Source organism: Gallus gallus, chromosome 10 (genome assembly GCF_016699485.2).
Source record: "Gallus gallus isolate bGalGal1 chromosome 10, bGalGal1.mat.broiler.GRCg7b, whole genome shotgun sequence".
Classification (NCBI taxonomy): Eukaryota; Metazoa; Chordata; class Aves; order Galliformes; family Phasianidae; genus Gallus; species Gallus gallus.
In genome coordinates, this window is record NC_052541.1 from 4,350,817 (window position 1) to 4,378,632 (window position 27,816).

Consider the following 27,816-nt stretch of genomic DNA (forward strand, 5'->3'; position numbering starts at 1 on the left):
GTATTAAACCGTCTGTAGAAGCCTGCTGTTTATGTAACTTTTTGAGTCTGAGATTAACAACCCCAAAGAAAAAGGCAAGTATTTTGGACTCCAACAACCCTCCTCAAACTCTGATTTCGCAACACTTCACATTACATCCCACACTGCATGAACAAGGGCAACAAATTCCCCTAAGCTACCTAGTTTTCTGTCATTCCTTAGCTATTAAAAATCTGCTAGAGCAAATTATTAAGGTTCAGCCAAACTGCATCAAGTAAAAACGTTTCAAGGAGTAAACAGTGCTAACTGAAATACTTCAGAGTGCAACAACATTATTTACTTGTGAATATTAATGCTGGAGGTTCATATCAGCCTCTCCTCCCTTAGCAGGAACACTTGACAAAAATAAATTTCAAGATATTCTTCACAAACACCAATTTCCTCCCTCTGTTAGCAGGAAGGAAATTCATATCTTTGCTTTACTGACCACAGAATTTGATACACAATATGTCATAAAATGACTTTTTCCCTCATTTTTGCCAAAATATTTGCTTGGATTTGATGCAATACATGCAACAGACAAGACAAGAACTATTAAACAGTCTTCAACATAGTTTTAAATGCTGATCATTTCTTCCAACTTAATTAATTGCTTTGGTCCATAGCATGAAAGAGCTAGCTTAAAAGGAGGTTGTTTTTTTTTTTTTTTTAAGCAGTTCCCTGGATAAACAATCATAGAAAGAAGTTCACCTTCCATATGAAGGTGAACCCAAGCCCAGGTGTGTTGTACTGAGTCTCACCCATATCACCACTATAGTTAATCTTGATATCTTCAGAAACAATCACATACAATGAACAGAAGTAGCTTATGGTACTAAAATGTAAAAGTCAGTAATGCCAGAACACTAGATAGTACTGACTTCATGAGAGAAAAACTGTAGTTTGCACACATTCAAGCTTTTGCACTGCTATACAGTGATTTTATGGCATTTTTCCTAGACATCATCCTAATATTATACCTTCTTCAGGATGATATCAATATAACCTGCAATTAACTGAGAGATCTGCTCCCCTTCAGTGGTCTGTACTGAGTAATAGCTCTCCTGATATTCACCAAAATCCTGGAAAAAAAAAATAGAAAAAATTAACTCTTCGAAAATGGAGAATAAATAAATAAACAGTACCAACTGTGAGATAATTTCAATTTTAAAATGGTTTGTATAGACACTTGATTATACCTAACAGTAGATGAAACTACTCCAAGACAATATGTAGGAGTAAGGAGGAGAGGAGAAGGATGTTTTTTATTGGTATTTAAAATAAGATTCTCAAATCCAGATGGCACAAGAGCAATAGATATTAAGTCTGACTTTGTCAGTCTTAACCACTGAATGGAAGAGGAAACCTGAGAATTGTGTTCTAAAGTATTATCACCCATGCCATTGGAAATTAGATGCATATTTTTTAAGTGGATGTCAGCATCTAGATACTACTGCTTTCTCTACCACATTAAACGTTTTCATATCCAAGATTTTCTTCTTGCAGTGGATTCCAATGGATCAATTAACAACGGATATCATATCCATGAGAGTTCTTTAAACCTATAATTTACGTTCATACCCTGCAAGCCACAAATTGCGTTTTTAATGGTAACCACCATGAGGGGTTAAGCAGGGGTTAACAAAGTTTTTCCTAACAGTATTAGTTGTTAGGCACAGAACAGATTTAAAGAGTGCTTCCTGGGAAACTGATCCATGTAAAAACATCAGAATGCAGACTGACCCAAGACTGCAAGATAGGCCAGCTTATTACTATAGGACTCTGCAGCTCTACTTAATTCTAGAGAATTCCAGATATAACAAATTATGTTAAATAAATTGTTGACATTGCAAGTCTGTCTTCCTTTTCCTATGCCATGTAGATCCTTCTTCCTTTTGAAGATTTACAGAAAGATTACCAGAGTAAAGCTTTTAGGTGAGGCAGCCCAGCGTTTCACAGTTGTCAGTGGCCATTCCTGCAACACTTCTTTGGTCTTCTCATCCACACGCATCACTGAGTCTTTAGTGACACCCAGCAAACGAGGAACCAGCTTGTTTTTACCTTTCATTTTTTCCTAAACCAGGGTGCAAAAGATTGTTTTCATTAAACTGCAGCATGCCAGAGAAGGAAGAAAAAAAAAAGTCTATCGTGATGAATACACTGAAAAAGAGAAGCATGCAGATGAAAAAAATTTGAGCTACCAAGCTCCGTTGTTCCAGCCACAGACAGTGATATTTCAAGCAATGCATTAATATCAACAAGTTCTTGTCTTTACATCATTTTTACCAAGCAGATCAGAATACACTCCATTTTCTCTTTGCTAGTAAATAGAAGCACTTTAGGGAGGGAATCTTTGAAAGTCACTGGGAAAAAAACCATGACAGCAGCCTTTCTAGAAACAAGCCTTCACAAGTAAAACCATATTAGAGAAGCTGAATCGGAAAATCAGAAGACTGAGAAGCTGAATTACCATCAATTTTTGCTCTCAGCCTCACTTCTCTATAAAATATCTGTAGAGTAAAAAAAAAAAAAAAAAAACAGGAAGGGTCACTGGGATTTATTTGGGCTGTAAATAAAACAATATCAGCCATTATTTGTTCCACATGCTGGATTTAAAATTTTAGTTATTTTCAATCCACAAGAGCATCCTAACCCACGCAAATATGAGAGGGAAGGGGCCAGAATTAATCGGCACGCTACAAGTTTCTCTGTCTTCATTTATTGGGCATTCCACCTCTTCAGTTTTTTAAGGTCACAGAATATGGACCCCAAATAACAATTTGCTACAAAATCTGTAACAAAATAGTAATTTGATGATTCATAAGAAACAGCAAGTACTCCTGATGAGGTACCTACGCTCCATACAATAGACACTGGCCTATGATACTGAAAATGAACACAGCTTTGGATAGGGTTGAAAAGACATTTCACAGCCAGGTTGCTAGCTCAACAGCTCCTCTGTAGAGCTGAGACTGCTTTCCTTCACTAAAATTAACTAACAAGATGTTTTCCCTTAAAGGAAGTAAAAAGAAAAAGTAATTATTTCAAAGGATACTCCATGAATATTATAATCTTCTGCTTGTTTTTTCATTCTATTTTCACCTATCTGCTTCCACAGAATTCACAGGCACTGAGGTACTTTAGGAAAAGGCAAGGTATTGATATTCAGCTACCTACAATGATCCGTAACTACAACTGTGTCAACCTAAGAGTGAGAGCTTCTTCCTATGTTTAGCCTTCTTTCCTTTGTATGTCAGGAGTTACTGAACACTGAAGCATTAGTGGTTCAGTCCAACTTCAACAGTAAAGCATCAGAATCTTGGTATCAATTTGTTTCATCACCATTAGACCACAGTTCATCTTATTGTAAAGACTAAGAGAAATTAATCATGCAACTCATGAAGTTCATCAGATGCAGGTTTCAGCATGCAATTCACATTACCATTAAACAGAAGCAGCTTTTGAAGTTTTTCTGTGTGTGAAGACTTTTATGATTAAAGTACTTCGTAACCAAAAGATAAAAGGAGAAATGTCCATTTAAAGAAGTAAAATCAAGACTAAAGTTTCTTTATGGAATTCAGTATAAGTATGAAGCTGAAATGATCCTCTCTCATGTGGTCATTTAAGCTTTTTATTTTTTATCCCAAACGTTGCTTACAGAAAGAAGGCTTAGAAACAACCTTTGACCTTTGTTTAGTGGAGAAACTGAGGTAATACATAACCGAGCACATATTATGGTCAGCAAGAGCTAACAAGAAACCAACCTTAACAAGAAAAAAGGACACTCCGTAGGTCCGCAGGGAACGAGCTAGCTTCACATACTTTACTTTGGCTTCTATTTCAGTCATCTCACCACAGTTTTTATGTTCCTGTAATGAGAATTCAGTATCACTTAGAAATAACGTTCTTTCTGGAAACCAAATTACACTGATAAAAGGCAACACGTTTTTTATGCTTAGTTAATATTCAATCAAATTGAAACACGTGAAACAATAGCAGGTAGAAATGTAAGTATGACTGTATCCAGTAATTTCTGATATCAAAGTAAACAATAATCATGACCATCATCTATTCTATCTGTGCCTCAATCAAGCAGATTTAAACTACTTCTGAAACAGTTTAAAACTATGGGTATTGCTGCTATTTGACACCACTAGGTTTCATATTGTCAGTGTCTCCTTAACTATACTATAAATCATTTAAAACCTCATTTAAAACTCCACAATTTATTCTGGGAACAGACTATTCATGCTTTGTGCTCTAAAGCTCTGATTCATAGCTTCATGAGACTCGTGCCTTTTAACTTCTCATCTCTTGACTGGCTTTCCTGTGGGGTTTTATTTTTTTCTTTTTGTTTGCCAGTTGCACCTTTACCCACAATTACATCACAAACTGAAAAGAATTCTACAGGTGAGAAACAATTTTTTTTTTTTCCAAAACAGTTCAACCTGAAATATTCATCTAGGTATAACTCCATTTCTATTTAGTGTTTGAACAATTTACTCATTATTAAATTTCTTTACCTGTAAGAAATGACAATTACCAATACTACCCTATTCAAACCTCCTATCAACATCTGCCCTCCTATTCCAAGTCAATTCTGCTGAAAATCCTGTCTTGACTTGATTTTGATTCAAGTAGTGTTTGTGGGTTTCCCTGGAACACTCCAGTCTCCCTTCAGTATCATCTTCCGAACTGCTGGTTGCCATCTCCTTCGTGCTGACCGATGGCAGCAGGGGGAGCACCAGCAACACGGGAAACGTTTCCCTACTCTAGCTTAATTTCCCACCTTAGAACTCCACAGAGGAGTAATGAGAGAAGCAATTGCAACTGAAAAAAATCTTCCTGCATCCCAATGACACAGACTAATCAGCTCTCTCAAATTCAGCATAGGACATGGTTAGGATCCCTGATGAACATGGAGCATAGACGCTGTAGGTGATTTGGAGAAAGTCATCCGCCAAACTCAAAAGTTTTATAACCTCAAGAGAATGGTTTATGTTTTCCAAAGGGGCAGCTTAGTTATTCTGAGTTAAGGTTGCAGCTTGACCAGAGTCAGAGCCCTCACTGATTAATATCTGTATAGTGAAGTACATCATTGTTGAAGCTACTAAGACCTGGGCAAGTAATTTGCTGTCAGTCCCACACTCGGGCACAAATGAAACTTCTTTCCTTAAACTACAATGTCAACATCACCAGCTAGAGGCATACAGAAAAGTGTTATGCATCTTCACTGACAAGCATGTATTACAAGCTCCAGTCTGAAGATTTACCAAGCTACGGAATTCCTACGTTACGGGTGTTACAGGCATAGGAAAGTATCTGACCTCCTGCTGCTCTTCTATTTCTCTTTCAAGACTGCAGGTCACTGGTACATCTTTGCAGAAACTGTACGACTCAATTTCAGCTGCTGACCTCAGAATTTCCAAATTAGATTACACTGCCAAATTCATATTTCAATCAGCACAGACATTTAAGGCATCTATAGCACTCAAGTTTGAAAACAATTTCAACAGTATTAGTATACTGGAGACTAAACTGCTTCAAGTCTTTTACAACTGTGTGATTTCCAGGCACATCACTGAATTAAAGTATTAGCTGGAAAACTCCATATTACTTGAAGCTCATGATGACTAAACAGTGAATGCATGAAAGATTGTGCAGAAGTGAATATCATTTTCCTAAACGTGCTTCTGCTTTAGTACAAACATACATTCTTGCATTTCATTGCAACTCAGAAAAAGGTCTTACTGATGTTAAGTATTTTCTCTGTCCCCTTCAACAATTACACTGACTAGTCAGCAGCAAAGGAAACAGGATCAGGACAAAAAACAGTCAGTTTTTCAGTCTCACAATTACCTGAAATATTCTTTTTTCAGCCCCTCTTTGTTTGGTATATTCTTTAGGTAGGAATTCTTTTAGGCTAGGAAACAAAAAACATTATTATAGTTAATAGTGCCTTCTTGAGAAGGGATGCTTTCCACACTCCTTTATTGCTACTGTGTCACCCAACCTCCCTGAAATGGACATAAAACACCTATATCTTCTCCAGTCTCTGTAATTACATATTATGACAGTGAACTCAGTTAAGAAGCATCTGGTAGCAAGATTATATAACTACATCTAGTCTGAAATACTTCTACAGTTACTCAAAGAAATTATACACAATTCAGTGAGGCACTGGAACAGGTTGCCCAGTGTTGTGATTGATGCTCCATCCCTGGAGACTTTCAAGGTGAGGCTGGATAAGGCCCTGGGCAACCTGATCTAGCTCTGGTGTCCCAGTTCATTGCAGGACACCTGGATTAGATGGCCTCCAGAGGTTCCTTTCAAGTCTAAGGATTCCATGATAAGTGCCAACCTATTGTCTTTAATTACCATAACGATATAACCAGCAATCTTGAAAAAGTCAGCTTAAGGCAGCAAAATAGGGGGGATTAATTTAGCAGTCACCAAGCGGACTTGAAAATAAAAGCAGAGGTGTGCAAGTTTTAGCTGATCCTTTCTTACGTAGATATCAATAAGACTACTTCAATAGATACTGTTATCAAATTTAAACACAGGGTGCTTTTAGATGCAGTGCAGAACTTCAACTGCTAGCAGGAAGGGCATGAAGAAGGGCTTTTGGAATTTGATAGCTTAAGAGCTTTCACAATTTCCTTTGATTTGAACTTAAAGGAAATTCTAACAACCAATATCAAAGGGTTAATAAGATGCAGGTGATAACCTTCATCTGTGCCAAAGTCATTTGTTAATGACAAGAAAAGGATAAAAGATTTTTGCACATAAATATAATGCAGACACAATCAACAAAACCAAGACTTTTGAAATAACACTAAAATACAGTAGTACTTTTCTGCTATGTGCTGTTTTCTGTATAAGCAAACAGACCTTCCTTAAGGGAATCAGCACGCATGTTCATGTGCCAGCAGTGCGTGAGGGGACACTTAACTGTATTTTACACGTGCACCTACAGCACAGTTTACATAAAACATGGCTACTTCCACTCTTGAAATGAATCGATATTCAGCTACAAAACAGGGAGGTGAACTTCAGAAAACCTCAGCCTTTTTGGAAAAAAGCAAACAACTAAGTGTTTTCTGAAATGACAAAAAACATTTCTGATACAAGTCGGCACTCACCTACACTATGTATCTTGCTCCTAACAAGACAGGAGAGCTTAGCTTGATTAGACTCAAACCAGAAGTATGAGATTTCACAGAAAGGCTCTCATAAAGACTAAGTACAGCCAAATGCATACAAAGCTAAATCAAACACGTGCACTTGAAATCAGAAGGCAAGGGAATTATGGCACTGGGACAGGCTTCTCCACAGAAAGCAAAAGTGCAACAAGAATTACTGAGAAGTATGTAATTTTATGAAAGTAATTATACATAGTGAGAAGCTACATTTGGTGGCTTACAAGGCTCAATCCTATTACAGTCAGCACCCATTTATATGAAAATAAAACAATAAGTAGAGAAAATTCCCTGCAGAGAATAACAAGGTTATAAATTTTTTAATTCCAGTTGTAGGTCATTTCCTCTGCAGTGATGTTCTCTTTTTTAACATGCAGTTATTTACACTTTTCACTTACATTAGCGTAAAAAGATACTGTATTTTCTGCGTAACATATCATTCTGTGATGAACTTCAAACCATTTAGCAGTGTTTACCAAGCACAAATATCATCTAACTATAAGTTTTGTTTAAGCATAATACAGTTATGACACAGAACCTTAAAAATCATCAGTAAACTAAAAAGACCAAAAAGAATGCTTAAAAAAAATGGAAATAGTAATAGAATCATAGAACAGCCTGGGTTGGAAAGGACCACAATGATCACCGAGTTCCAACCCCCTGCTATGTGCAGGGTCGCCAACCAGCAGCCCAGGCTGCCCAGAGCCACATCCAGCCTGGCCTTGAGTGCCTGCAGGGATGGGGCATCCACAGCCTCCTTGGGCAACTTGTTCCAGTCACCACCCTCTGGGTGAAAAACTTCCTCCTAATATCCAACCTAAACCTCCCGTCTCAGTTTAAAACCATTCCCCCTTGTCCTATCACTATCCACCCTCACAAACAGCCGTTCCCCCTCCTGTTTATACGCTCCCTTCAAGTACTGGAAGGCCACAATGAGGTCTCCCTTCTCTTCTCCAAGCTAAACAAGCCCAGTTCCCTCAACCTTTCCTCAGGTGCTCCACCCCTCTGATCACCTTAGTGGCCCTCCTCTCCAAGAGCTCCATATGCTTCCTGTACTGGGGGCTCCAGACCTGGTTGCAGTTCTGCAGATGGGGCCTCACAAGAGCTGAGTAGAGGGGCACAATCACCTCCCTCTCCCTGCTGGCCACCCCTTTTTTAATGCAGCCCAGAACACAGTTGGCCTTCCAGGCTGCAAGCACATACTGCTGGCTCATGTCCAGCTTCTCATCTACCAGGACCCCCAACTCCTTCCCCACAGGGCTGCTCTCAAGGAGATCTTCCCCCCGTTTGTATAAATACTTGGGACTGCCCCAGGTAATAATCAACTACTGCACAGCAGTTTGGAAAATGTTTGTGGGAAATTATTTCTTTAAAAATCAAAAACAACTAGAGTTAGGAACACCTAACTCTTGAAAGCATTACCATGACACAGTAGCTTGTCATGAGATAATACCCTTATAGTTTGCTGTACAAATACTCCTGAGCAAGAGGATGGAGAAAGAAAGAAAAAGCAGACAATGGACAAACTCAGAGGAAGGATGTTGCACAACTGATCACAATTCTAGGGAGTAACTACCAAGAGTACACTTATGTAATTACAGTGCATCTCCATCACTCTTAGGGACACATTAGCAGCCCTATCAGGAAAGTCTCACCAGCCAACTGGTACAAAGGAAAGCTAATGATTAATTGGAACTGAAGGACGTTTGCTCATGTCATCTGTTTGTGCAACTGAACTGCTGCCTCAGGGAAATCCTTCAGTAGTGAACAGTTTGAAACAAACAAGGTTGTAGTATTGCATGTTCCAAATCAAGCCATCATTTTAAAGTGATTCACTAAAGTACAGTAAATCCCACATTTAGGCTAACAAAGTATAATATTCAGCACTGAGACAGTCAAACAGGACAGAAAGCAAGTACGCATCCATTGTTTTGAGGCATCTGAGCTTCACTTGAGGACAAGGCTTCAATAGTTGCTCAATAAATACCTTACTTTTAACTTCTTAAACTCCTTTTCTCAGAATCCCATCTTCAGTTAGTTCCACTATCAGCAAACCAATTAGAAAATGAGCAACTGTAGAAAAAAACATGATCTCTAAATGTCAAACTAAGACTGCCCTACTGAAAACACTAGGGCATCACAACAAAGGTTAAAGGATGGGTGACCTGTAAGCAGAACCTCCAATCTAAAGGCCAAGATTGAAACAAAGAGTGCAGTGCCAGATCTCTATTCATACATCATGAGATGAGTGACAGGCAATCTCTACTACCAATACTAGCTAGGGGATGAAAAGATTAAGCAAAGCCCTGCCAAAAAGGACTCGGGGGTACTGGTGGGTGAGAAGCTGGACATGAGCCAGCAATGTGCCCTTGCAAGCCAGAAAGACAAACATATCCTGAGCTGCATCAAAAGAAGCGTTGCCAGCAGGTTGAGGGAGGTGATCCTGCCCCTCTACTCTGCACTGGTAAGACCTCACCTGGAGTACTGCGCCCAAATGTGGAGTTCTCAGTACAGGAGAGACACAAACTTGCTAGAGTGCATCCAAAGGAGGGACACAACAGTGAGCCAAGGGATGAAACATCTTCCCTACAAGGACAGGCTGATATAGGTGGAGCTGTTCAGCCTGGAGAAGAGAAGGCTCCAAGGTGACCTGACAGTGGCCTTTCAGTATCTAAAGGGCAGCTACAGTAAAAAGGAGGACAAACTCTTTAGCAGGGTCTGTTGTGACAGAACAAGGGGAAATGGTTTAAAGCTCAAAGAAAGTAGATTTAGGTTGGATATAAGGAAGAAGTCTTTTACAGTGAGAGTGGTGAGGAATTGGAAGAAGCTACCCAGAGATGCGGTGGATAATCCATCCCTGAAGACTTTCAAGGCCAGGTTGGACCAGACTCTCAGCAACCTGATCTTGCAGTGGATGTCTCTGGTCGGTGCAGGGGAGTTGGACTAGATGACCTTTAAGGGTTCCTTCCAACTCCAAGGATTCTATAGCTCTATGATTAATGTCACTTATAAAAAGTTAGGAAAACTTGACCTCTATACACAGCAGTATTAATTTCAGTCAAATGATAAAGTATCATTCCATTGATGTGCTCTCCTATCAGATAAAAATCTGTGATAGTCATTGACATATCTCTAGCTTCACAAATCGCATTACTAAGTGCAGGTAGAAGAGAACTTCCAAACAAGAATAAAATTCTAGTTCTCCCTAGCTCTGGTATAACAAAAGTTACTCTTAAATCTAATCCTAGATGGTTAACTTGTGGCTTTTGAGCTGCACAGAAGTTCAGAGCAGCTCTGATGCAGAGGACTTACGTGACTAATATACATGACATGAGAATGGGGTTGGATTAACAAAACAGAGTCTACCAAATAACATCAACTTTGGCTTTCCAAGAAAGCAGGAAGGGCTTCCACGGCCAACATCACCATGTGATTGGGAAAACCAGCTGTATTGCTAACTGGCATTCTGGGTAAAGCTGGCACCCTGTAATGCCTAATAAGCCACGGCCAAAGGTCCCCTCAGCAGATGAAGCACTAATTTATGCAGTAAAACACATGGGATCTGGCTACCTCTGCTTGGAATACTAAAACACAATTAGGTTGTGACAACCTAACAATAGCTACACTTCAGGTCACCCAAATTTATAAGTTAACAGAAGTGTTTACTCTAAAAATCCAGGTTTGTGTTTGTGTTCTACGTGAGGTCCAAACTGGATCTGTGCTTGAAAGCCTCCAAACTCACAGGCCTTCTCAAAGGAGACAGGATGGGAACCATTCAGAATGTCATCACGAGCCTGTACGAGGTAAAGAAAGACATATCAAAGACACTCAACGTAATTATTCCATCTCCGAAATTCCTTAAAAGTTTAAGCACAGGCCAAGAATTCAGAATTCAGCAACACAGTTTTCTGTCTGTCTTCGTTATGTTAGTCATAAAACACATCCACAATGGAATAATAAACAAAAGGCTAGATTCTTTTCTGGTTAATATCTAGAGAGACATCCTGACGTAATGACTGTAAAATCTTTCATCAAGAAGTGGACTGACATACATTTCCTGCAAGATGTATATACAAAATACAACTTAAATATATACACACACCCATACATACATGTGGGTTTGCATACATACACAGCTTAAAAGTTCTGATCTTACCACCCTGTAATAGCAGTGAAAATGATCCGCATAGCTCCCAATTAAAAGAAGAAACAGCAAGAGGTGAAGGTGAACAGCATTTTACTCCCTTTTATTTACATTTTGTGGTTGTAGAAAATGATGAATTTTATAGCTTGGGAATAGAATGCTCACCTATCCATGCAGAAAACAATGACAAGACAGTAACTATGAACACTCCCATAGGTGCACATACTGAAAGAAGCATCTAATGAGCAAGAGAATAGCTCAGAGCAACAATCCTCTAAAATTCTTGAAAATTTAGTGCAGACTTGCAAGCAATATCGTTTTTACAACTTGCCTCAGAGTTTTCAAATGTGATTTAGAGCCATCTCACTTGAATCAGTTGCAAGTATAACACCTGGACATCCAATTAAACATTAAATAAATAAAACCATTGACTCATTAAAAAAAAACAGAACAAAACTTTTGAAACTGATTTCAAACTGCATTGTAGCCAACTGCACTGGAGATGCAGTTAGAAACCATCTTCCACACACACACAAAAAAAAAACCACTTAACTTTGCTAAGGTTTAAACGTCTTCAACAGTCTGGGGAACCTGCCTGAGGGGCTACCACTGTGTTAAATGATACAGGCCACTTCAAGCAGGAAGCCCACCTGCTGTGTGTTGCTTAGCTTGCAGACTGAAAAGAGCAAGAGGAAGACGCTCTTTCATTGATCAGGCAGAAAAAGAAAAGAGGTAAAAAAAGCAGACAGCTGACTTGAAGTTTGAAATGACATTCCATGTTACAAAGATTTTAAAGACCTATACCAAATAACCTAGAAGACTGAACTAAAGACAAGATATTACTGAATGTTTTAAGGAAACCAGGAGAAAGCACATCCCACACAGCTAGAACCTTCTGGTTCACATAATGTACCTGAACATAAAGCAAATTCAGTTGAACAGGATCTCTTGAATCTACATTCTGGTCTGAGTAAAAGAACTTCCGTCTCAACAGCAGTGTTTCATTTTCATCAACTCCTTGCTCTCTAAACGTTCGGCTATGATCCAGCCAATTTACTGCAACAGAATCAGACACACATTCTCTTTAATATGCCCTGTTGCCAGTGTTGATAGCTGCTGTGAACATAGTATGAAAATCGCCCTTTCCACTGGAGGGGACATCCAACAAATAAAATATTGCTTTCATTTATGTTTCTAGTCAGTGTTGATGGTTGCTACAAATGAGAATTTAATGAAACAACAGCATGCTGAGAAACAAGCATTTATTACAGCGCAAAACACTATGATACCTTTGAAGAAATAACAGCAGCAAAAGTAATGTTTCAGTACTAAATTCAGACCTCCAAAGCTGCACTGTGCAATCATTTGAAAGTTTAACAACACACTTGTTCCACCAAAACCAATTCTTGGCTCACTTTCCTTTTCCTTGACTACATTTTGAAACGTCTCCCTCCCAGTGAAAGCTAATCTTAGTCCCCTGATATTAAAACAAAGAGGTTCTCATCACTTTGCATATAAAACGAGTCAAATATTGTCTTAGTCCTAACTCTATTTACGCTTAATGTGTTTACTTTTAAAGACTTTACAACCTTAATATGGCTTTCAGTAGGCATCAACAGTTAAACATCCTACTTGAATGAAGATGTGAAAAAGGTCAATATGAAAATAAAAATACTGCCTTCCCAACTACATTATAGCTCCACAACCAAAGAGCAACAAAATCTTCAAAAGTCACAGGCACTTTCATAGCTAGAGGCAATAATTCGTCTATTTAACTCAGTTTAAAACTACACAGTAGTAGAAGACAGCATATATGAACAGATGCAGTACAAGCAGGGATCAACCCCATCACAATGAAGAAGCTTAAATTGTATTCCTATATTCATTTCTTGTCCTATTCTGTGGAAAAACAGTAGTGCAAGAATCAACCAGGAACACACTACTCACAGTCATCATCTGTATGAAGCTTTGCCTTCAATTTTTCCATTTTTCTTTCATCACGCAACAACGTTCTATCTTTCTTAAGTGTTCCTGTACTCTCTTCTTTCTTTTCTTCAATGCTCTCCTGGATTAAAGAATATTCCTCATAATTTGTTATTCCTGGAATTGTAAATAAACCCAGTGTTTGTAACAAGAACTTAATACATTTTAGAATAGATAAAATTATTTTCCATACATCAAAAGATTGGTAGTTCATCTCAAGCATAATAAAGACACTACAGATGAAATGCAAATCAGAGCACCCAGGGTATGGGGAATGGGATCCCAAAAATAACCTACAAATCCTACATCGACAGTTCTTCAACATCCGGCATTGTCCATTATTTCTTTGTATGCTGCATTTGTCAATTTCAGAAAGATAGTCACTTCTGTTTATTTATTTGTTATCTACTGTGAGAAACCATCAGATTAAGAACATAATAGAATGTAAAGCAGCAGTAAATTCCAGAAGGGAGATGCACCATGGTAAAATTCCTTTCATGGATGCCTACCATTGTTTTCTGAGAACTGGGTAATTTCACCTTGCCAACAATGTGTAGAAGCTGGAAGAACTGGCTGAGGAATAAAAATAATTTTTCTTTTTTTTTTTTTTTATTAAAGATTTTTAGAACTGTTTACTTGTCCTGTGACTTTTACATGAAAATGAATTGCAAAATCAGACCACAGCATTCATTATATGAGCTGTGTTGTTCTATGTTCTACTCATCATTCTCCACTGTTTGGTAAAGCACATTTATGTTTAATACCGGCTATTTAAACACATTGTGAAAGTTACTCAAACTTCTTTTTAAAGTAAATTAATTGCATACATTGGAACTTAGCATGGGAACACTTTGATTTAGACAAATTCCCAATCAATTTAAGACCACTAATACAGAATGAAAATTATGCAAGATTTAACATTATTCAAACTCTTATATATTGAATGCATACTTATAGTTAGCTTTGAATAAGTTTATCAAAATGCCTGTTTAGGTAGATGTAAGAGCAGACTATAACCAATGGAACATATTTTAGTCCAACTCATTCTCTGGAAAATTTCCATATGCAGCTATGCAAGTATTACAGTACTGTGACCAAACTTGAGTTATAATATAGTACCCTAACCTTAACTATATTTCAGGATTAACAGCTTCTATGACATTAATGTTGAGTACAAATTTAGTCCTATTTTTCTACTATCTAGAGATAAGCTTGTGTAAGAAGTTGCACATAACTGTACTGTTACAAAACCCCGTGTCCTCAAATACTAAATACTGAAGTTTAGGGACAACTAATTCTCAACTGATTATCACAAGAAAAACTGGACAACAGCTTTAAAAAATATTTTGTAAACGTTAACTGACAACAAATTTTAATAGTTTTTGAACATGTGCCAATTTATTTGTAGTATTTAAGATGCAAATATAGCAAATAAAAAAGAAATTCTTGAATATGTAGGTCCAGAATCTTACCTATCCTGCTGCAAATGGTAACAAGCAATTCACCAACAGTTTTGGAATCATCCACCATGACTGTTTTCACTGAACCATCCAACATACGTATTTTCTGAGGTCTCTGTTTCTTTTTGTACTCCAGTACATCCTAGGAAGTAAACAGTACTGTTTCTAAGTGTATGGAAGCCACAACAAAAAAAGCAACTCAATTGAATAGATATTTAAACTATGATTTCTCTTAATTTTTTATGCACACGGTGCATTGGTCTCAGGAAAAGACTTAAAACCCTCCTGCTCCTCTGAATAGTGAACATTTTTCTTGCTAAGTTGAGAAACAAATTTTCTAAAAATATGTTCATCAAAGAAACAACAGACTTGTACCATACCCCATTTCTCAGCATGTAATAATCCAGTGTTCTTCCAGCTTCCAGCCATATACCTTTACGAGGATCTTCATCCGACAAGAACAATCCATAGTCAGAGGCTGTGGAACAGAAGAGACAGCTTATTGAAAAGTATTAAACCTCATAATACAAACATGGTTTCAGTTAAGGTTATTCAGCTTCATAATTACACGTGAATTACATTTACCTCCCATTCTTAATGAACTTAGAAAGATCTATTTTTGATCCTTCAGAAAATATTTGGATTAGCAGCTGATATCAGAATAGAGCAGGTGTGAGAAAAGACTTGGAAAAAGCTGCACTAAGCAAGAAAATTCATTTCAATTGGACAGTTTGTATTATATTTACAGTTAGGTCCCTCCAGTAAAACCTTTTCTGAATGGTCATAGGACCTTCTTTTATAGGGCCTATATCCTTGCAGATCCAAAAATACAAACAGTTGGGATTTAATCACAGTATACTATTTTAAGCAACTGTTCTATTTCCAAATATAATTTGTTTTCAACCCAAAACACATTGAGTTTAGGATAAACCTCTAAATGTTTTTTGGTAAATGCTCCAGGTTTATACACTGAAAAAGATGCAATGCTTTTAGACTTGCATCCATAACAACAATCTCAGGATACACCTGCAGTTATTTCAGGCTAAGCATATTCCAACTGATTCTTTCAGAATCACAAGTAAATGGTAGAATCCTAATAGCTACAGAAGACCAAACTCAGGCTTAGGCATCAAAGTCTAAACTTCAGGTATATAAACTAAAGACCACAACTGTCAACTCCAGGTCTACTAACATATCTCTTCTCGATTAACAACATGCACGAACACAGTACATTCTTCAATAAATCCACTATCTCAAACAGCATAAGCTACTGTTCATCAGCTGAGCTCGCAGTAGTTGTGGTCCTAAAGTTTAAGCTAATGCCTGTTTTCACAAAAGCTGGCCAGCTGTGTGCACATTCTGTTCCAACTGTGCAGGGATGGTGCCTTGTTTATTTTCAGCCATGCGATCACACCCTCTGATCAGAATGTCAGGTAAATATAGCCACAGTTTTTGGACAGTGTCTCATCTTAAGCGTGGTGTATAACAGTAATTTACACTTATTCAAGAGATTAATGAATGAAAGTGTAACAGAAAGACACCAAGTTTTGAAGGAAGAGCCCATCTTGATAAGAAGAATTTTTCCTACAGACCTTACTTAAAAACCCCACTGAAAAGCCAAGTGATCCATACAGAGATGTTTATGGACAAACTCAGCACAGAACCAGTTATATAAAATTTTAGAATCTTTGCCTATAAATAGCTTGTGACCTTTACAAGCAGACAAAGTGCCTTATGCAAAGCACAGAATATTACAAAGGAAGCATAGACTGCTCTAATTCTCATTTCTGGGGAACACACCTCAGTAATGAAATAGCAGTGGCTGTGTAGCTTGGATGTGAATATCACAGTCATCTCTGTTCCAGTGGGCATGCTTGTTGGAGAAGCGAAATGGGTACAGTTGACAGTCAAACTACAGGATAACACTTTCTGTTGTGCAGGTACAAGTTTGATCAGTCTGTACTGTACCACTACGAGTTTTCCTAACAGGTAATGAAACATTTTAATAGCCACAACGAAGAGTAAAGGATGTGTTATATCTATTCACTGCAACTTCAGAAAGGTGTTTGTAGTTTGCAACTGCACTTCAAACATGTATAAAGAAAAAACCCTACCATACAACCTCATAACCATAACCCCATAACCTTGCCTTGACAGATCAGTATAGAGAAATGCACACACTATATCCAAAAACTTGAAGCTCTAACTGGACTTCCTAAGGGCTCCTAAAATGTGTAAGCATTACAAAATAAAACTGATATCATCAATTTGTAGAAAGTTGTTTATAAAAGTTGAGATAAGGTTTTCAAAAAACCTCAGAAGTTAAAAAACTGTGCATAAAATAAGCAAACTGTTTTAAAGATTACATTCTAATCGCATTATATGCAGGACAGAATTAAAGGATTCCAAAGAATCTGGATTTCTGGACAACTTTGGCTACATTTAAGCCAGACTTTTTTGCCTGAGTGAGCAAAGTGTGTTTTCATCTAATTTGATTTGAGTAATACATATCAGTGTTCTGAATATTATTTTATTTAACGAGTTTCAAACATCTTCCTTTGCACACTTTGGAGATGACCAGCCATGTTTGGTAATTGTACGTTGCCCTTCCTTTGCTAAAGCACAAGTTTACCTAGATTTTCCTAGAAAGCACAGCTTTAAACATTGCTTTAAAAAGATGGTACCGCAAGAACTATTTTTCAGTAGCCTGTCAGAGAAAAAAAGTGAGATTTGACAAGACTAGTGGAAGCGTGTGCACAGAGAAAATGATCCTTCAGATGAACAATTTATATAAAAATTCAATGTTTGACAAAAAAAAATCCCATTGTAAAGAAAGCTCTGTCTCACTGTGAGGAGGAAGAAAAAAAATGCAACTATCTTCATTAGCTTAGAAATCTTTCCCTTTCACTCCAGAGTCTTATTCAAATAAAAACACAAACACTCCAACTTGAAAGATAAATGGAGGAAGAGAATAGGCTGTAAAAAAATTAAAGAACAATCAGTCTGTGTTTATTATTAGGAACTCACCTTGCCCCATCTGAGCCTCTGGCACTCGTTCACGAATAACTCTACAGGCATCGTACACTGCAGTAGATGGCTCAAACTGCATCGTCTTCACAACATTGCACTGGCGGACACAGATCTTCAAGGAAAGGGCTACCATGGTGTCAAATCACTTGCAATTCCCTACTGAAAAGCCTGAAAGAGCAGTGATGCATTATTGCTCAGGATTTCAACTTAATGTCTCAATGTTCTCAAACTTCTCATTAAAGAATGAAATGAGTTCACTAGAACGATATGTTCTCAAATACATTTCTACATAAAATCCTACTAGCATCATCAAGCTACAAACTGTCCCTCCAAACAGATATTTCTCTTGGCACACTGGAAATTCATATTCAGAAAAGGTGTGTATCCATTCCTAAAGGTTAATACTTTGCTCAAGATATGTCAAAATGCTGCACAAGAATAGAATTTACTGTTTACATTTACTGCTTTTCATCACCAGAAGCCAATATTTACTACTAAGAGAAAAGCAACTCCATAATTTTTAATGAATTCATTTTTCAATCTTCAATATTACATTTGATAACAAACTCAAATCATTGGTCAATTTTTCAGATAATATGCTAATCTCACATCAGAACTGTTAATGTTCCTTCTCCTTTTCAGATCCTGACGCATGGGGGCAGGGGAAACAGGAAGGAGTAGGTTGCTATCCGAAGACAAATGCTACACATTTTCAGATGTGAAAATTAACTGCTTCCCCTAATGATGAAAATGACTTTTCTCTCAGCACACTAACTTCTTGTTAGTACATTAGATCAACTGGCAACTAACATCTTAGAGTGACCACATAAACAAAAGCTGATTGACAAGTATGCAATACTGTGTGTTCTTTTCAAGTCTCTAGAAAATAAATTGTCTTATCCCATTGTGCAGCTACTGAAAGTTTCAAGAAGTTATTTTTTGTTGGAGTTCTATTTTAGAGACATCACTGAATTTGACAGCATTTCTCTACAGAAACAGGAAGCTACAGATGCTTTTTGTTCTGTTTCATTTTATAGATGGTCTGGGTTTTGTCTTCCCTTGTTGTCATGACACTCCAAACCACACTCCCATTGCTGGACTTTCCGTAGCTATCTCCAAGAACTCCACAGAACTGAAGCCCTTTCTCACTTGCAGAAATAGGAAAGAACCACCATTCGCATTTCAACAATGTTAAGAAAACAGAACACCAAAGCACTGAGCTTCTCCAAGGCACAAACAGACAAATCATCTCTCCACCGAGACCATTTAGGAGTCACTTTTGCTCTAAGATGTCATCCTCTACTATATTTCTGGAGCAGCCCATCCATCTGCATCTTAATAAGCAACATCATCCTACTTTGTTTAATAGTTTCAGAACCACTCAGTACCAGTGCAAAATGCCAGACTGTGTCAGATGCCAAGATTATCTGACAAAGGGCTGAATGAGCGAAATGTGCAAGAAGCAACATCAAGTGCTTTCCAAATCTAAGAGTGCCTGATAAAAACCTGGATTTTGAGCCAATCACTCTAGGCGAAGGTCTGTAAATAAATGAAGATCTTTCCCTACTAATGCTTAAAACCCTCCAAAACAGTCCTTACTTCAAGATCCAACCATTCAGTATAGTAGCAGCACAAAATAAATGCAGGAGAAAAAAACAAAAAGCAAAACAATAATAAAAAAGTAAAAACAAAAAAAAACCTTTCCACAGTATTTGCACAGGGATTCAATGATTAAGATTTTAGTACTTTATAAATAAACAAAAACAGAGCATTACAAAAACTAAAGTATCAGTAGAAACTACAGGCTTGAGCCTGCAGAATGCAGGCTTTCACCATGCAGAATGGTCCTGGGAATAACTGTACCCATGTGTACATATATGCACTCAGAAGAAACTGGCACAGTAACAGATGGAAAAAAAGCCACATGAGCATGAAAAACAGCCTAAGCAAGTTGCTCAGAAAGCAATCCTAACTCCCAGGCCTTCTGTACAACCTGGCTGTGGGCTTCTGGAGCAGTATGGTGCTACAGCTCCTGCTCCCTCCTCTGTCTGCAGGGGAATTTACTGCAGCTCTCTCTGGACTCTCCTCTCCTATTTGCTACCCTTCTTTTAAAAAGTAAGATATATAAGCTGACATCAGTGAACAGAAGTTCACAAGAGCTACAAACGCTCCTCTCTCCTCTGCTTCTTCGATTGCACCCAAAGGTGAGACTCGCAAGCCACCTACATTGCTTCTTAAGTCTTGAGCTGATATCTTGTTCAAATATTACTCCTTAAGGAAGGAAGGACCAAAATGCACTGACAGTCTGGTCTCCTTCAAACTCAATGCTGTTTTCAGACATCCCAAAAGACACTTTGTTCTGAAAAGAGTGATGAAGGGACCCATGAGCTACTGGCTTCTTCCAGCACCGTGTTCTAAAAAAAAAATAAAAAAAATCAGAAACAGGTTTTCTTCTGTCACCTTCAGATTACCCTCAAGCTCTAAACATTCCACCTGGTTTTCAGCAGGAGCTGAGACAGTTTCCATCTTCTGGGTAACAGCTCAGACAGGAGAGCTGCTTTTTCTCAAAAACAAAACCAAAACAAACCCTCCATATTCCCTTTATCTTTTGTACACTGATTCACACCACATTTAAATATTGCTCTGTGCAGGTAATGGACTCTCTTTTTCCTCCCCAATACTATTTTCTGGAATGGTGCACCAAAAAAACCCGAAAGGATTCCTCGTAATCAAATGATTTAGGAAGAAATGTTTTGCCTTATATTACATCTAATACCCTGTAAGCAATGGAACAGGTAATATCTAAACCGAACCACGACTGATCTCTGATCTGTGCTTGCAAGGCTAGAGATAGAAATATTAAGTTATGGACCTGACAGGACTGGGAGAGGTAATACGAGCTCCGAACTCAGTGAGAGAACCCAATACTAACAGTATGTATTTGGAGTGTGAACATCAAGGCCTGGAGCTGAGTCCTTACAGAGCCCGTGCTCTGGGAAATCCTGACAAACAGGAGTATAACTAGTGGCTGAATCGTGATAAGCAGGTGTCCTTGTGCCCACAGAGATAGCTTCAATAGGCCATGACAACAAGCAAACCTATTTCAAGCGTAACAACAAATATATTGCTAAACAAAAGACCGACAGTTGAGGCAATGTTAAAGTTGTTCAGAGAACAGTAACATCAGGCTGTGGGGATGCCTGCCATTCCAGCTGCAGTTCAGCACTGGCTAACTGCTATGACAGCCCGCTACGTTCCAGCTCCAGAAGTTAACAGCTGCCAACATTTCTGTTTGCACAATCACATTCACCCAATTCTGACACTTTTTTTTTTTTTTCCCCGTGTTGGCCATCATATTTAAGAAGAATCATTTCCTTAGTTTTGACAGAACTGGGTTATGGAGTGATTATCTAACATAACTTGCCAGAGAACCCAATGCACTGGTCATCTTCAGCAGAGGAACAGGAGCACCAAGTGATCAAAGGATAATCACCCTCATTTGGTCTCATTTGGATCACCAAGAGACCAGCAAGTCACTAACTTGGGAGGATAAAACTTGCAGCAAGCACCCATGCTTCCATTTGCACAGCCTAAACTTAATTTTCAGCAAATGCTACTTCATCTTTCCCAAAAGCTTCTTCCTTGAAACAAGTTCATAAAATGTTTTTCTACTGATTTAGTGATTTGATAGAAAATAAGCCGGAAAACATAAAGGTAATGATGGATAGCAAGTCACAAGGCAACAAGTCAAACAAAAACAAATATATTTGTTAAGTCCCCTTGAAACGCCTCCAAATTAACATGAACAAAGTCAATGTCAAAACATACCCACTCTCCTGCTGGAAATGCATTTGAAATGCTTTTCCCTCCTGGTGTCAAGTAACAAATACACAAATTCCACAGCACATTCCCTGAAAGGCTAAATGGCAAATGAGTGCCCAGCTGTGCTAGACTGGGAAGGTGGCACTGGCATTAAGAATACCCCTTCAGCTGCTGTACAAAGAAACAGAAGAGGAAGTGTAATTATCTTAAAAAGCATTTTACAAGGACTCTCAAGAGACTTGTAACCCAGGATAAAAGGCTGTGCCTCTGAATACTGACAAGAACAAAAGTCTGCATCATGTAATTCAAGTAAAAATCAACCATCATCAAGCTAAAAGCATACAATAAAACAGAAGTAGTATGATGGCTTACGAGATACATGAGAGATTTACAAGAAATGAGATTTACAGGGGTAACCACTTAGCGAACACTGACCTCCCTGATCATCCACATGACTGCCTCGCTTCATTTGTACCATCCCTACCCAAGTGTCTGGGGTGTATGGCAGCTGAGGAAATATATATATTTTGAGCTACACTGCTAAGCAAACAGAGAATATAGATCATTTATTTTCTTACTTTCTTAGTTTAATACTATCACTGGTTAATGTTATGATGATATGAACACTCCTTTGCCTTCTATTTTCCACCCTTTTTAATGGAATGTTTTAAGTAAAGTGCAAGTCAAAATAGCTGCATTTCTTCAATAGGCAAATGTGGAACAACTAACGCTGACATGTCAAATATGAACTACACCCATCAGCAAAGTTGCCACTGTTGGTGAAAAACAAAGCTCTGCTATGATTTTGCAGAGATCTGTCTTCCTGTAGATGTTCCTTAACTCGTTCATTTAAGCTTGAGCAAACACATATCTAGGTCATGAGACTCACAATCTAAAAGCCTACATTTATACATATTACTAAAGGGAAAGCTATGCATTTTTATACTAGAGTAACTTCCTAAGAAAACCGAGTGGGTCAGAAGTTCTCCATTCATCTTAGTACCCCCATCACTGCCCGGCTGGCATGAGACACCAGAAAAACAGGACATGTTACCTTTTCAACTGTTCATGACAGCTGAACATCTAATTCTACTGCAGTACACTGAACATTCCTTCAGTGGGCTGGTACCTGTTAAAATCTTAAAAAGTACTCAAAACCACAAACCTTGTTGTAACATTAACTGCACATCTTATTTCCAAAATTATAAACATAAATCAAAGTGCCATCCTTCACAATCAATGATGGGACAACAGGGCAGGCAGATGGTTGTGCAGGCATTAAGATTAACAAAACATACTTCACTACAAACTCAATGGTACTTAAACCAGTTTGGTCAATGCTACTGTTGTCATCTTTTGTACTTATCCTGCAAAAGTTCACACTTCACCAAACTGCTCTCAAAGGTGCTATTAATTTTCTTAGTACACTAGGCAGATTTTCTGCAGATAATTGTATAGCACCGACTGATATATTGTGGTTGTGCCTTGCTGTTCCCCTGAGAACATCGTAGAGAGGTGCTTCAGGAAGAGTTATTGCTTACATCCAAATAACTTACGTGTGTATGCTGAACTCAAAGTCCAATTAGTGTTTCACTGGTGAATTTAGAAGGGAGCAGTACACACTATTCAGGCAGCCAGAAATGACAAAAAGGCCCGGTTCTCTCCAAATTAGTCTAAAGATGAGAGGAACAACAGTAAACATTAACTTTTGTTCTATGAGTACAAAGGTATCAGCTTTAGAAGTGATCAAAAGTAGACAAAGTCTCAGGCACCGCGCGCTGTCTGGGGTGGCTACTCAGAAGTCTTTAAGTAAGCAAACAAAATAACTATAAGTCTTCCTTCCATCACTTAACATAAAAGTCACTTAATGCTATTCCACAGAACATCCTTTATTCTGTGCTTGTAAAATGTACATGAACAATTAAATGCAAGACCTCTCATGCATCGCTCCCTTAAGAAAAGAGCCACTTAACCACAAGGCCTACACACACACACCACATGTTCTGATAAGCAAGCTTGCATTTAAATCCTTCAAGAATCTCAGCAAATTCACAACGCTTACGTGCAGTGTGCAATACTAAGTCTTAAAAACAGGTAACTTGAAAAACAGTAAGCTAAAGGTGAACACAGGCAAGCTTAGGATGCTACTGTAAAAGTAGCCTTTAATTATTAGCAGGCACTAATCGTGCCTTTTTCAGTTCATGCAGTCCTACAGGAGCATAATCTTGTTTGCTCAGTACAAGAAAGTCCCTTCAAGCAAAATTATGTAAGAGACCAAAATACTTGAATCTAAGTGTTATTCATAGGACAGTCATTCTATTACCAATTCAACTACAGTTTGCTTTTCAAGTCAAAAGACAAATTTGCAAACTTACATTAATGAACCTTCAAAGTAAAATGTAAATTACAAGGTATCACGAGAGAAGTACCATTGTTGTGAACCATCCAAAATAGCTTTTGAATAACAGAAGGTAAGAGTTTGAATGAAACAAGCTCTAAGGTGGATGTCATTACTCCCATGAGTTAGAAGCCTCTGACATAGCAGTTGACAACCAAACTCTTCAAAAAGGCCCTCCAGGCTTTCATTCCTATTTGGCAAGAGTAGCACAGAAGAAAGCTGAAATAGGAGAGAGTATGAGTTTTGTACAAGTCAGAAGAGGTGAAGTACCATCCTTAGCTAGGTTCCTCTCTAAATGCAGTGCTGCCCCTTTAGGCATGAGACCTTCTAAGCCTCGCCCGGTAGGACAGCAATGAAGATATTCACAGATGCCATGAGTATAACTTACACAGTACTGAGATACAGATGTATGCACTTATTTTTAAAGTGGGGGAAAAAACCAAACAACAGTCTGCTTGAGGCATTAATCTAGATTCATAACAAGAGCTACAACTTATTTGAAGTCAGACACATACTTAATTTCAAATATATTTCTGGGAATTTAAAAGCATGTAAGTGAATTTAAAAGGATAGAATAAATTAAGATAATGATTATTTCTTTCTCTATGGAAGGAATATTCTTTCTCTATGGAAGGAATTAAAGCAATACAAAACTGATTTTCCACAGGAGCAGATTTAATTGTTTCAAGCATTTCATCCACATATTCTAAATCACACTGACAATGGTAATACATTGAACTACCAAGTGGGCTGCTAAATCCAGGCTGCAGAATTCTGCGTATTCATTCCATTTTCAAGTGATGAAATGCTATGAAATTTTGAAGAACAGTTTTTAAGCCTTTATATCTGGTTGTGGTTTTGAAGATACTCACTTCAATGCTTTGTTTTATTGCATCTATTCAAAGTCAAAGTTCCGGCTATGTCTGCAACTTCTTGAGGACTTTCCCAATGTAGAATGTGATAAACCAACTTGTCAGAGTTGTTAATGCAGTCATTAAGTGACACAGCTAAAACGTGACCTGCTGGATTCAGCTAATGTGGTTTAATTATTATTCCACATTTCTTCATTCTTTTTCAACTAGAATGAAGGCACAATTTGCTCTCAGAAACAGCTGTGCTACACAGCAAATAAAAACTGAATCCTGTGATGGGCTGTATATGGAATAGTTCTCTGTTCTCGCTGACCTGAAATGCTGTACTTAAGAGGCACTGATGTTGCTTTCAGTAAATTTTGATCAATTTATCCCAGCAGTCAGTTAATACATTCTAAATAGATCACTAGAACAGGAAGCAAGGCAGAGAAAAACAACAGTAAACACATAGAATGGTATTTGGATGAATTAAGTGCTAAGTAATTAGTATTCCACATAATTAAGTAAGAACTCAGAAGAACTTGAAGGAAGACAGCCCAACGTATGACACTTCTGCTGCTAATTTCATCAAATGGGTCTTTAAAATACATTTTTCTACCTTACAATATTTATTGGAAATTTCAAAATTAAGCCAATTGCTACCTGAACCAAACTTATTAATAATTCATGTTTCTACCTTTGAAATGTTCTTGATTCCATTTCCTGTAATAGTACTCAGGCATTTTTTCCTCATGAGCAATCACAACATGAATCAGTACACAATTACCACCATTTCTGTATAAATTATCATTTTTAATAATGTTCATGTCATAGAGACAAAGTTTACAGAAGATCAGTTAAAAAACCACAACAAAATATTGTGAAGACAGCAGTAATAATCCAACATACACCCTCCCCTACAAAAGTAGTCATGTAGAATGGTGATACTAACATTTCATCTTGATAAGTAGACACAACAGTTGACACACCATCTATGAGTCAAATCATGCATTCATAAAACATAGCAAACTGAACAACAGTAGATCACGTAATCTTCTCCTAACAAATTTTAGAAGTCACCAGAAGATTTTCCCAGTCTTACAAACTCCATCACCTACCTCAAATTGACTGTGAATGCACTTACCAACCGTAGTTTGCAGTATCTAGAATACCAAAGGAATTTCAGATAGTACTATAGCAAGTCTGAATGAGCTCAGTGCATACTTTTTCACTTCCTGACACTAGCAAATGAATAGAGCGTAGGAGGAAAGGAGAGAAAAACACTGTCTTTATAGTTTACAATTTCAGGCTACTACAGAGGCTAAAAGCTAGCTGTAATAATTTTTTTTTCAACACCAAGTTTCTGGCTGAAACATCAGTCTTCCCTCTATTTTGATTACAAAACAATTTACATTTAGGGGAAAAAAAAACATGAAAAAACACAACTCTTTCAACAAAAAGCAAAAACCAGGGAATGACTAAAAAAAGAAAATTCCAAGAAATATATGGAGACTCGGAAGAGCAACAGTAAAGAAACAAGACCTATAAGCTATAGAGAGCAGAAGGCTCAGATACTACCAGAAACAATAACATGAATGAAAACAGAAAAGGTGAGCAATGGCAGCATGCTTGCACTTACGAAATCAACATTTTTGAAGTGTTTGTAAGGATTCCTGTACGCTAGCTAACTGCAATCTGGTAGATTTTTGGATTTTATAAGACCACGTGTTACTCCAACAAGATACCATCCTTGTATATATCAGCTCTAATACGTTTGTAAGTATTCAAACACCTTTGAAGAATTGTTACGCATGAAAGGATAAGAGATAAATGTTGACAATGGAAGCTGTTAAAACTTGACATGGTCTGACTACTTCACTCAATGAGGTGAATTTCAAAGAATTCTTAAATTAATTTCACATACTAAATCAGGACTAACAGCCATCAAGGAAGCAAGATCCTATGTGAAGAGGTCTCTGAATTCAAGTGCAGTTAGTTCTCCTACCACTCACTCACCTATGCAACATTGAGCAGTCAGTTCAGTCAGTTACACACCCTGACATAATTAGCCTGAGTAATGTAAGAGATACTTTAAAAAAATAATTTCTTAAATCAAAAGCTAATTAACATTTTTAGCCACGCTATTTCATTAAACATTTGACAACAGGGACTTAATAACAGTATCACTGACGTGAGGAAAGCACTGGCATTACAAAAGAGGACCTAATGCAGTGATAATTCATAAACACACACTAGTTACAGAATAAAGACTGCCAAAAAGAACAATAAGAATTCCCCAGAAATACTTGACTCCAACTAAAAATTATCAAGAACAAAGCAGAGTTACTAGCCTTCTCTTAAGGGTTACAAACAAAATGAAATAAGTAGCTTAAGCAACTATTTACTCTTCAATGATTTTACTTCATTTAACCTTGTCCTTAGACATAGCTGGTAATAAACTGAAATGCTGCTTTATTTACAGGCCATTTTAAAAGTTCAGTGTCGATATTTTTCAAATAAGGAGAAGAGCAGGACAAAATTCCATTAGCAAAGTTTCAACATTGCAAGCACCATTTCCAAATGAGATGTCAGAGCCAAGGACACATTTAGAACAATGATGTGCACAAGGTCGAAATTACTCCAACAAATCAAGAAACTAGAATATGACGTAACAACATTTTGTCTGAAGTGAGGGTTACCACTTCAGCCTTCGCTTCCCATAGCATTGTAGTCTAGAAATAATGTATCTGTTTAGTCTAGAAATGATTTTTCTTTTTCTTTTTTCCTGTTACCTCTCTTACATATATTAAAATGAAACCAAGTCATCATCTCAGCTATTTGTTCTCATACCAGCGAAAGGCACAGCCCTTCTTTCTGAGGCTTAGAGAACTCATTTATTTTGTATTATCCT

General features: G+C 37.7%; 1 protein-coding gene across 19 annotated transcripts in view; it reads right to left on the reverse strand.

Annotated features, from left to right (window-relative positions):
- Positions 1-27,816, reverse strand: part of TLN2 (talin 2) — a 141,851-nt gene that overhangs the window by 71,832 nt on the left and 42,203 nt on the right. For 9 of the 19 annotated variants that reach the window (XM_040706789.2, XM_015279012.4, XM_046899228.1 and 6 more), the window contains 11 exons: positions 23,213-23,329; positions 17,832-18,002; positions 15,185-15,282; positions 14,817-14,946; positions 13,309-13,461; positions 12,275-12,417; positions 10,884-11,011; positions 5,878-5,941; positions 3,783-3,887; positions 1,937-2,092; positions 999-1,100 (listed from right to left, as the gene is read on the reverse strand). In XM_040706789.2, coding sequence (XP_040562723.1) covers positions 999-1,100; positions 1,937-2,092; positions 3,783-3,887; positions 5,878-5,941; positions 10,884-11,011; positions 12,275-12,417; positions 13,309-13,461; positions 14,817-14,946; positions 15,185-15,282; positions 17,832-17,967 — 1,215 coding nt within the window. In that variant the 5' untranslated portion in view covers positions 17,968-18,002; positions 23,213-23,329. Of the gene's footprint in view, positions 1-998; positions 1,101-1,936; positions 2,093-3,782; positions 3,888-5,877; positions 5,942-10,883; positions 11,012-12,274; positions 12,418-13,308; positions 13,462-14,816; positions 14,947-15,184; positions 15,283-17,831; positions 18,003-20,060; positions 20,249-23,212; positions 23,330-27,816 lie in introns of all 19 variants that reach the window. The other 10 variants (XM_040706785.2, XM_003641877.6, XM_004943745.5 and 7 more) reach the window with 2 other exon arrangements.